This window comes from Megalobrama amblycephala, linkage group LG3, assembly GCF_018812025.1.
Source record: "Megalobrama amblycephala isolate DHTTF-2021 linkage group LG3, ASM1881202v1, whole genome shotgun sequence".
Classification (NCBI taxonomy): Eukaryota; Metazoa; Chordata; class Actinopteri; order Cypriniformes; family Xenocyprididae; genus Megalobrama; species Megalobrama amblycephala.
The window spans coordinates 43485546-43498011 of NC_063046.1; the positions used below are offsets into that span (position 1 = coordinate 43485546).

The 12466-nt window shown below is 39.1% G+C and overlaps 1 protein-coding gene across 9 annotated transcripts in view; it reads left to right on the plus strand.

The window, feature by feature from the left end:
• The window catches only part of neo1a (neogenin 1a), a 199834-nt gene that overhangs the window by 104208 nt on the left and 83160 nt on the right, over positions 1–12466 (plus strand). For all 9 annotated transcript variants that reach the window (XM_048185583.1, XM_048185578.1, XM_048185584.1 and 6 more), the window contains exons 3-4: positions 7360–7635; positions 11021–11171. In XM_048185583.1, coding sequence (XP_048041540.1) covers positions 7360–7635; positions 11021–11171 — 427 coding nt within the window. The remainder of the gene's footprint in view (positions 1–7359; positions 7636–11020; positions 11172–12466) is intronic.

A 12466-nucleotide genomic window follows, 5' to 3' on the forward strand; every position in this document is an offset into this window, starting at 1 on the left:
TTAAAATTTAATGGGAAGTAATGGGTACATGCCAGTTTCTTGATATTCTAAACATTTATAAATAAATGCAATTAAAAAAAATGAAATGGCCATACAGTATATATCACACTGTTGGTGCCACTTCCTGATAATAATGTGTACGGCTATGGCAGGTAAGCCTATTTATTTCCCCTCACTGGGGTTTGGCCTTTGCTTAGGTTATAAGCTACAACCTTTCTGTTTACTGCTGCTCAAACCCACGCTGCTGTGAGGTTGGTCTCTTTGTTTTCGTTCCAGACCTTCCCAACCCCAGATTTATCTCCTCATATCCAGCTTTAACAGCGTCGGTAAATCGCGCTCAGCACGACTCGCTCTCTGCAGGCCTAAAAACCCTGTCGCAAAATGGAGGGAGCTGTTTGTCTGTGAGCCTGTAAATTTCTGGAGCTTTTTAAAGAGCTGCCTGCTGCCTCTAAGACCCAATAAAGAAGAGGATCCACAGAGTCGAATGAACCATGAATGAGCTTCAGCCCAGCGGGGTAGAAGAGACCTTATACCTGCTCACATTCTTTTCTTGGTTTGACGGGAGTAAATGGAAGTTGGGGCCCGCTTCATGGTACACCAGGGGCCTTAGGGGCCCTTGATTTGAGGTTGTTTCTTTTCTCTGCAGGATTTCACCCTCGCATTGTGTTAGGCTACTGTCTACATCAATATTGATATATTTGAAAATTACATTTTTGTTTCAAAAGCTCCAGTTGATTTCTTTTGTTGCTGTCCACACTACAGCATTTTCAATCACTGAAACTTCGGAAATCCCTAAAATCATCTTAATGTGCATGCGTAAAACATTACAAAATCTCACTGAGATGATACGGAGAGACTAGACATAATAAAGTTCTCACGCTATTCTTTTGGCACAATAATTTTATTAGTAAAATATCTCACCACTTATTGGTCGCACTCTATCGCCATTCCATGTGTCTAAGGCCCTGTTTCCACCTGGTATTAAGATGTGTTTTAGTCGATCGGATCACAGCGGGTGTGCACATGACAACACGAAAAATAAAACAGGAGTTCATCCCTTTATAATGAAATAGCAATCGCGAGATGAATCCAATCCGTTGCACTTGGGTAAAATGTCCATGAGGTTCATTGAAAAACAAAAAACTGTACTTTTTGTCCACAAAAGCATTAAATCCATGAAATATTGATATATTATCCACTGTTTGCATCACATTTCTTCTGAATGATTTGCTTTCCATCATCCTTCTAAAATAAATTATGCAACCTGAGCAACATTTATTTTGTAAAACTGTATATGATTGTATATATCTAACAAACAAATGAGCCCACGTTCAAAGTATAATTTTTCAAAATGCAGCAGTTTTAGTTATAATATCCAAGCAGTGCTGTCAGAGTTTTATATCCGCTCGCCTTTGTCATTGTAGTAAATCTCACGAACAAAACTTTTAGCCAATGCCAAGACGATCCAACAATGTGTGTTCTGTTTATCTTCCACATGTGTGCATATCTACACAGACGCACATCTGTCTCGAGTCTCGACCGGGTGTGTCTCATACGTCCTGAAAAGTGAAGCTGCGTTTTGTGATAATTTAGATTTTAGCAATTTGATGCTATAAAAACGGGGCGTGTCGTCATGATTCGCAGTTGATTGACAGCTTGTCTGAGAACTGTCGGAGCTTCGAGGGGAGATTGAAGATGTATAACTAACTATTAATTTTCGATTTCTTTGTTATTTAACACCAACAAAATGAGTTGTTTAGCAGTAAACTGTACTAACCGACCTACAGGATCTGACGGATCACTGAACTTTTTTCTGTAACATTAAATGTGGGCGTTATAAGCTAATTAATAAATGTTATTAGTTAAGATAACCTAATGTTAACCATGTCGGGGAAAAGCAGGTGATTGTTATCTGGCAGTTACTTATTATTTTTATGGGTATAAAATGATAATTAGCAGGACAAAACTAATGATAGTTTACTCTAATTACAGCAATCGATCTCCTGTAACGTTAGTTTAACTTTATTTAAAATCGCAGGACCGTTTCTGACATTTTAGAGTTGTTTCTAGTGGCATATTATATTGAGTTTATCTACTGAATTTGCTGTTTCAAAAATATTATTGCTCTAGAAACAGAATAGCCTATTATTTTATAGGTAGAATTTTAAATTGTGTATAATTTTTATAGTCTATTTAAAATACATGAATGATGACGCAGTCGTCTGGGCGGAAGTTTGATACCGCGACTCCGCCTCCGGGCTCCACTGACGACTCCAAGCTTTTTTTTTTTTTTTTTTTTGATGTATTGCGTAACGTGTTAGCACCCATTCGTCGGCCCATTTTGGCTTCAGTTCATTACAATGGAAGGAAGCAGCGTCGCGTCGTCCATCTTTTTTTACAGTCTATGGTCTCGACCATTAACGCAGCAAGCCATATTATTTTATAATTGAATAAAATAATCCCAAAAAAAGCACAAACAGGCCAGAGATGCCAAGCAATTGATGGCGGCAATTGACCTGTCACTCAAGTGACCACGCCCTTAATTATGCAGAACTTTAAGGCTTAATATAATTTAAATGGATGAAAAGTTGTCAGAGTTGTCATGAAGGGCAAAATTAGCAGTATAGACCAAAACCTGTAAACATGTTTTTTTTTTCCTGCTCTAAAGTTGGCCATTTTAACATGGGGGTCAATCAGATTCTGCTCTCTTTTGGAGCCTGTCCCTAGTGGCAAGTCGATGAATTGCAGTTTAAGTCACTTACGTATTGGCTTCAAGAGAAACTGGGGGAGGTTGCCGCTTGGTGTAGACGCTGTGGTTGACGCCGAAGTGTAGCTACTCTGACCGCATAAGATGCCTAAGAATTATAGTTACCTGACAGCATCGAAACCCAGCCTAAGAGTCTCACTCTGAGTCGAATGACATCTCGTCCCTTTTGAACGCTATCACTTGGGACTGAGGTCTCTAGTATTCCACTAATTTGCTGTGCAGCAAAAATTAGGCAGACTCCAGATTGACGTACCTTTAGTTGGAAGTTCTCATCATTCGATCGTTTTCTTCTGCCTCAGTACTAACCTGTAATGATCATGTTAGATTAGCGAGTCGGTGATGTGCTGTTAAACAGTGGACAAACAGTGGCAGAGCTGACCATCTGACCATTGAGCAGACTGTCCTGTCCAGTGAAGTCTGGCCAATAAACTCTAATGGCTCTGTCAATCCTGATCTCCAGTTTGTAGTGTGTTTTGTGTACTGAGATTGATGCCTGGGTCAGGCCACCAGGACGGGATGTGTGTGTGCATGTGTTTTCGTGTACATTGAGTGTGTTAGACCCTCAGAGTTTGTCTGCAAATTGTTTTTGTGAGGTCCAGCACTGGTTCCCATGTAGCATCTACAATGAATCACTCAGCGAATGTTGCTCTTGGACTAGGTGGCTGGAAAGGACGAAACAGAGGAAGAATATAACAGCAGGGAGGGTTTGCACTGCCACCAAAACACACTGCCTGAACTGTAGCCTAAACTATGAATATTTGCTTTACCAGACTCTGCAGAAAAGACCAGTCTAAACCAGCTTGAATTCCCATGCCGGTCCAAGTTGGTTTATGTTGGTTTGATGTTGGAATTTTCAGCATCATTACTCCAGACTTCAGTGTCACATGATGCTTCAGAAATCATTCTAATATGATGATTTAGCAGTTAATGAACAGAATTTCATGCATCTTGCGGAAGAACATTGTAGCCGGAGCTACTTCTCGCAGAGTCACGCAGGAACTGTGCTAGTCCGCAGCGGTGCCGACTAGACCGGTCTAATAGTCCGAATATAAACACTTATTAAAAGTGCACCATAATGATTCAGGATAAGACAAAAACACGGTTTGGAAAATGGATTCATGTTGTACATTCCCATTATATAATTTTTGTAAATTTTGAACACAAAAACGTTTTGGGCAGCAGCTTTAAATGTATTGTAAATATTTAATACTGTAGCCATACAGAAGGGTATCTAACTATGCCTGGATTTTTCTCTTTTGTCTTTTCCTGATTTACTCTGATATGGAGAAGTACTAGTACTTAGACAGAGTTCTCTCTAGAAAGTTTCCTGTCAGAGTATAAAAGCTGTTCTGTTGTAAAAGCCTGATTTTGTATATAGTTTATAAGGGGATTAAAAGCCCACAGCATGCTTTGTGAAACCTTTCTGTCTGCTGTTATAAAGCAGAGCCTGTGGAGATGAATGAATGCTGTTCTCTGTTCAGTCAGAGCCAGTCGCTGATAGCATCTCTCACTGCATGCTCTTTCACATTAGGAGAGAGCGAGAGCATGGCATGTCTGTAACGGACTAATGCCAGACAAAGGAATCCTCATCACTTTTCTCTCCTAATCGCTCACAAAGACATGCTCATGTACGTGTCTTTATGTTCACCTGCATGGGTCTCTGTTTTAAGCTTTAGCGGCAATGCTAATGACAAAGCGGCTCTTCCTCCTTCGCATGCACCAGCAGAGGTGTAAAGAGTAGGCCTACCTGTGAACCATACTTAAAGGGATAGTTCACCCAAAAATTAAAATTACCCCATGATTTACTCATCCTCAAGACATCTTCAGACAAACACAATCGGAGATATATTTAACCCTTAAATGCATGTCTGTTTCGCCAATCATTCTTACATATTCGGGTCTTTATCGACCCGGATCTATATCTAACACGGAAGGATCTCTACCTGTCACAATAATATAAAACTCCTCTGATATTAGAGTAGCAATTACAGAAGAATAAAATAAATCATATTTTGTTACCTTTTGGAGCTTGAAAGTGCTCAATTTGAGCAGATGTTTTATGCCATCATCACTGTCCTTGGCAAAGCTCATTTCCCAGTAAATTCAGCAAATAATGGGCTAGTTTTATGTTTGAGGTCACAAATATGAGCCCATTCGCGATCTCAAACATATTCTCAGAACTATATAATTTTCAACATCTTCAAAATCAATATTTCGATCGCTAACAACTTCACCAGATCCATCCAGTGACAGTGACAGTCATATTTGATTGCGTTCAGTACTTGCTCTGCAGTAAATTGCTGAGCCATTCCATGTTTTTCTTATTATTTCGTTTTCTGTCTGAATGAGTCGTCACTTCAGCACTGTGTATCAGACATTGCCACCTTGTGGAATAAAGGTGAATTGTACTTATTCTGTCATTTAAGATTGTATTATTGCTGTGCAGAAAAAACATATGTACACTGATACACACCTCGGGTCGTTAGCGACCCTATACAATTTTTATAAACAATATATACAAAAATAGGCATTCTTTTATAATTTTTTTATTTTTTTTCTTGTTATATTCTTTATAATGAATTGATTGAGGAATACCAATAAAGTTGAAGTCTAACCCGAGGTATGCATTTAAGGGTTAAAAATATCTTGGCTCTTCCAAGGTAGTGAATGTGGGAGATTTTGAAACCCAAAAAATGCATCCATCCATCATTAAAATAATCCATAGCTCCAGGGGGTTAATACAGGCCTTCTGAAGCGAAGCAATGGGTTTTTGTAAGAAAAATGTAAAACTATTGTCCTACGTCAAACATCGTGTCACAGGTTACTTCTTGTGGCGCAAGTCGACGTATGCATACGGTCGTCTGCCGGAAGCTAGTTATTTAAATCGTATAGTTTGAACTGAGTCACAGAAATAAACAATGCCATGATAATTATGAATATACCATCATAAGCAGTTGAAATACACCCCGGTCCTAATGTAAAGTAATTTCTCTGGACATTATCACTGTGCCACAGCTGAGGAGCAGAGAAAACTGTGACTTAGTAGACTGTCAGCACCACTTCCTGTTTACAGACGAGGTTTTTGGCAGGTCCGATGCTTGAGGGACACCAGGGGAACTGCAGGAAGTGTAAACACTTGTGTGCCATTTCATTTACAGATGTTTAAGTGTGAAATATGCCCTTGGGTTTTAGATGTGTTGTTTTCTCACCTCTAAAGAGCTGCTTATTGGACTCAGAATTGAATCTCTGAAGATAATTAACCATTAAAATGAATATGAAATTAAAATAGACCGTATTTATTTATCTCATTGCATATGATTCCTCAGTGTACATTATTACAATGGTCTTCAATTCAAAATGCAATAACTTCCACCTCTAAAACAAATAGATCACACAAGCAAAGAAAATAATGTTAGCCTACAGGCAAATAGCTTTAGGCATTGCTGTTGTTATTGTAAGATTTCAAAAGCTGTGCCAATGTGTTTACCAAAGTGAATACCATTTCATATTGACTTCAGTGCAACCTGAAGTTCAACCTGAAGTGCAACCAGTTCAACCTGTATATGATAATGAATTTATTTGGGGATCACTGATGTATTTGGCCAGTAATTGGTATGGGCCGATAAAAGCAATTATTTTTAATATAGGGTCTGTTTGCCCCTATGATTCACCCATAGTTCAAGCCAGGGTTGCCAGGTCCTCAGTTTTTCCTAAACCAAACATTATTTGTAGCATGCCTCCCATCCAATAATCGCAAAAAGCTTTGTTAGTTGAGAAACAAATTCTCAGCTTTCAAATTCTGTCCATTTTATCATGAAATTCAAACAGTAAATGGCGCTCTTAAATGTGACGTGAGGGATCACTGTAGAGCCTCAGTTCAAGCGGCAGCATGGAGCGCGAGTCTCTTCTTCCACTTTAATAAAAGTTAAAGCACGAAAAAACATGCATGAACATCAGAATGTATGTTGCAAGATACATTACAACTTACCGAAATGTATGATGTCTCATGTAATCACTCAATCAGTGTTTCAACCACGATAAGACATCAATAAAACAGCTTGTAAACAATGTCACTTAAAGGTGATAGAGAGGATCTTTTCGTCGACTGAGAATCCAAAGACTGTTAGTGAGTTTTTGAAATAAGCGCATGCGTAAGAACAACCCCCCTCCTTCACAGCTCATTTCAAAGAAACACCTCCCAAAACTCGTGTACGAGTATTGAAACACGAGTGTTTACCACCGGCATTCGCTGTGTCGTGTTAGTGGATTTATTATGTCGAACTCACCGCAGGTAACTCATAATCTGCAGTTGTTACTCCTGTCTCCTGACAAAAACATTGCATGCGGCGCCTGTGGAGTGTGGAAAGTTACTGGAGCGCGCAGCTGCGCTCGTCTCTCACAAGGAATGTCACGGCAGTGATTGACAAGCCAGAGGGCCAATCGCGTAAACGATTGGCTGATGTTTTTAAGGCCCTACCTCGTGCACAGATTATTATTATTCTGAATAATCGGAGGAGAAATGTAGTATCAGTGCATCTCTAGAATTTATTGTAATTATTCTAATTCCTTACTCTCCTTCTCTCTGCTCTCAGGTATACCACGGTACCTCAGTCAGCCGGAAGCGGCATCAGTGCGGGTGGGTGACAGTCACGTGCTGAACTGTGAGGTGAATCCAGACCTGGTGTCTTTCATCCGCTGGGAACAAAACAAAGAGCCGGTTGAGCTGGATCAGAGAGTGTTCACGCTTCCCAGCGGTGCTCTCGTTATCAGCAATGCCACAGAGGCAGACGCAGGCCTGTACCGTTGCGTGATCGAGAACGCTGGGCCCACCAAGACCAGTGAAGAGGCGCAATTACAGATACTGCCTGGTAATTATTCCATACTTATTATCACATGAATATACCATCACTAGTGTTGTCAGAAGTACCAACTTCGGCACTAAAAATGTGACGATACCAGCATTTCTCCCGAGCGCTGTTGAGTAGATTTGTAAACACCTCTGATTGGCCATTGTGTTCACGTGCTCAACAGATGTTTGTGATTGGCTACAATTATCAATAGTTGTAATTGTTAAAGTTAGGTATTGTGTAGGATTAAGGGTCATGCAGAATAAGGCATTAATCTGTGCTTTATAAATACTAATAAACAGCCAATATCCTAGTAATATGCAAGCGCTATATATATACAGTATCTCACAAAAGTGAGTATACCCCTCACATTTCAGCAACCATTTTATTATATGTTCTCAAAGGACAATACTATAGAAATGAAAATTGGATATACATGGTTGCTGAAATGTGAGGGGTGTACTCACTTTTGTGAGATACTGTGTGTGTGTGTGTGTATATATATATATATATATATATATATATATATATATATATATATATATATATATATATATATATATATATTCATTGTTTTGGTTTTATTCATAACCCTTTGTATCAAACGTTTTTTAATTCATGAGAAAAAAATTCTGTCAGGTTTGTCCAAAAAAGTTTTTTCCTCAAAGAATAAAAGCTCTTAGGGGGAAAAGGCCAATTTCCCTGCATTTCTCACAATAAAAAAATGCAAGACATTGAATCAGATTTTTCCTTGATTTTTCATGCCCTACTGAAACTCACACAATTGCGGGGAGAGAGAAAGCTTTAAAAGAAGCCTCTTGGAGCAGGACGGCCACATGTGGTGTTATGAAAGAGAACAATGTAATTTATGCTAAAGTTAAAGAGGATTGAGCTCCTTTTGTGGCAGATACTCAGCAGGCAGATTTATTTTTCCAGGCAGTCATGAGCACCGAGTGAGATATTAGAGAACATGAACCAGGCCTGAAGCACCGTCGCCTGCTGAGGTTATCGCACCAAACATGGAGCAGGACGCAACAGGATACAGTAATATGTAAAGAGAAAAATAAAATCTCCTTTTTGAATTTCTTTTTCCCTCAACGAGATAAATAAACAATGAGTATTAAAGAGAAAATTTTTAAATGCTTAAGCCTAAAAGGTTAAGTGTATACTTTCTATACCAGGGGTGTCCAAGTTCGGTCCTGGAGGGCCACTGTCCTGCAGAGTTTAGCTCCAACTAGCTCCAACCCCAGTTAAACACACCTCAACCAGCTAATCAAGGCCTAATTAGGCATACTAGAAACTTCCAGGCAGGTGTGTTGAGGCAAGTTGGAGCTAAACTCTGCAGGACAGTGGCCCTCCAGGACCGAACTTGGACACCCCTGGTCTATACAGTAAATGTTAAAAAATAATAAAAGTATGTTATTTGTAGAAGATTGCCAAGGAGAGACACTTTTAAAACATTGCTGTTTATTTAAGTGCCACGACATATCAACTCATGGCTCAACCAATAGCGTGAGTTTGGGGTGGGTCTACCTGTTTTTTGACCAATGGCAGCCAAAAGGAGTGTTTAGGAAACTTGTATGGAGCAAATGTAATTTCATTTAATAATTTCATGAATATAATTTCATAATTTCATTCACTGAATTTGGTGCAACTAGTGGAGCAAAAATCCTTTATCTGCAAGGTCAAAAAAAATGTTTCTTGTTGTGCAGCTTCTTTTTCTTAATCAATGTTTTTGTCTGGTTTTCCAATGAACATCCTTAAAGGATTAGTTCACTTCAGAATTAAAATTTACTTATAATTTACTCACCCCCATGTCATCCAAGATGTTTCTGTCTTTCCTTCTGCTTTCTGAGGAAAAAAATCCAGGATTTTTCTCCATATAGTGGACTTCAACAGGGTTCACCGGGTTAAAGGTTTAATTGCAGTTTAAATGCAACTTCAAAGGGCTCTACACGATCCCAGACGAGGAATATGGGTGTTATCCAGTGAAACGATCAGCCATTTTCTAAAAAAAATAATAATTCTATACTTTTTAACCAGAAATGCTCATCTTGCATTGCTCTGCGATGCACCACACATGATGTAATCACGTTGGAAAGGTCATGAGTGACGTAGTTGGAATTACCGCGGTAGGGCGAAAAACTCATCTCGTTTTCTCCTTCAACTTCATAATCATCCGACATTGTTGTTTTACCTTTTTTTGTAAAGGGCATTTGACTTGGTCTTTGCACATTCGCTTTGTAAACACGTGCTTCCGCCTATGTCACGTGATTGCCACCTTTCCAACGTGATTACCTAATGCGTGGCGCATCGCAGAGCAGTGCAAGATGACCATTTCTGGTTAAAAAGTATATAAATTTATAATTTTTTTTAGAAATCTTTGTCCGGGATCGTGTAGAGCCATTTGAATCTGCACTGAAAATGCAATTTGGACCTTCAACCCATTGGTAACTTTTGATGTCCACTATATGGAGAAAAATCCTTAAAAATGTTTTCCTCAAAAATCTTAATTTTTTGACTGAAGAAAGAAAGACATAAACATCTTGGATGACATGGGGGTGAGTAAATTATCAGGAACTTTTAATTCTGAAGTGCACTAATCCTTTAATGAAACAAGATAAATTTGCTTGGAGAGTAACATTTTGTAAACTATTGAATAATTGTCTGAACAGAATATAGCCTGATTTGTATTTTTCTGATATTTTTTCTTAGCCCACTTTTTATGCCAAAAAAGCCTAAATTCTTAAAGAGATAGTCCACTCATTTACTCACCCTCATGTGGTTGCAAACCTCTATGACTTTCCTTCCTCTTTGGAACCAAACGTTGGGAAACCAAACAACATTGGACCCCACTGACTTCCATTCTATGGGCGCTGAGACATTTCTCATCATGTTTTATGTTGTAAGTCATACAAGTTTGGAATGACTTGAGGGTGAGTAAAAAAAATAACAGAATTTTTTTATCTTTTGGTGAGCTAGCACTTTAAATAAGAAAAAAGTTTCCCAATAAAGTAAGAAACATAAACTGAAACTTAAAATCTGTATGAAACTGAAGTTTTCCTCCCTGTTGTGACGTATATCTGAGTGAAACACTTCTCGAACAAGAACAAATATAGGGCGGGACTCAGTAATCTAATCACACTGCTGAAGATGTAATTAGTAGCTAGTAATTAATTACTCTCTTAGAGTAACTTACCCCACACTGATAGTGAAATATATTATTTGAAAAAAAAACTTTTAATATTGTATAGAATTTCTATTTATTTTGCCTTAGGGCTGTTTGGAAATTTTTACTGACAAACAAAAAAAAAGATTTTTAAAATGATTTATTTACTTATTTATTTTTTGCGGTGTCAAATGAAGCATAAGGACAGATATTGACTGCATTCTCTGTTCTGTGCAGAATCAGGAGAGGAGAGGACTCTGGAGTTTCTCCTGGAGCCTCAACAGGTGTCTAAAGTCGTCGGGGAGAGCGTGCTGCTCCCCTGCGTGGTGACGGGTTATCCCACACCCTCAGTCACATGGATGTTCAAAGAGCAGCTCATTGAGGACAGGTAGGGATTTGAATCTCTGTTTGCATCATCAAACATCATTTTTGTCTTCACAGATCTCCAGGGTGGATGAATAGACTGCTATTAATAGATCCAGATCTCTGCGCCCTGAATCAGACAGTGATTTCCACTAACAGGTCATTGATTCCTCGGTGTGTCGCCAGTGTGACGAACATGAGCTTTGAGTCCCGCTGTGGCAGCAGTGTCCACTTTTAGGGATTGCTCTCTGTGTACGTCTGCTGTTCTGCTGGCATACAGCCCCGTCCCAGCTGCCCGAGTAAATAATTAGAGTGACGGCGCCTGCCTGAAAGGTGTAAATGCCAGTCAAGACTGCAAGAGTCTCTCTCACACCTCTCTCATGAGAAACACTGCCAGGCTGTTCACAGATTAGTCCTGGGAAGCCACTTTTTCATGCTTCATTCTCATTAGCTGCTGGGTGTCCAAAGGGCACGTGTGTGCCAGAGATTGTCATCGGCCGATGTTTTCAACACTGCATACTAACTAAAAAGTACCACAGCCATGGTAAACTTGGAAATAGAAGGGAATTTTAAAATTGTGATATCCAGGCCTGGAAAAGTCTGGAAAATGAATTCAAATAGAGATGCACTGATATTAATTGATTTCTCGATTTTAATCGATTCTCATTTTTATGAACCGATATCGATTATTAAATCCCAAGAATTGATTAGTCTAGTCTATTTTCAGTTGACGAATTAATAGAACATTGCAGCGTGCCTCCTATCCAATGAATGGCAATAAGCTTTGTGCTTTGTTACTTTTGATATAAAAACAAATTCTGTCCATTTTATTACAAAATGTAATTTTTGGCACTATTTAATGTGGCGTGACAGATCACTGCAGCGGTTTTCCTGTGGAATTGGGCTACTTTTTACACCGTTGCCGTGGGTTGTTTTTCATGTCCGCGGGTTGAAGTGACCCCAAATAACATGATATTTAGCCCCTGGAATGAGAATTTTACCAGGGGAACCCCGCCAAAAATGCATATTTTATCGTGGGACATGATAAAACATGATTGGGCTAGTTTTGAGTAGCAATTGACCCTTTGATTTTGATTGACAAGCGATCTAACCAATCATAACGCCGAATCTGCCATTTTGTCCGACAAAGCAGTCAGGAGTTATAAGATTAACCTCGGTGGACTTGAACTTGAAAAATGGTGTGTATTGACGTCTTTCTGCGTTTGAAACAACATTCCTTCTGATGTTCATTCATGTTTATTTGATGCTAAAAATTAACTAGTAGCAAGAGATGATCGGTTCACGAGCCGCTTGAGCTGA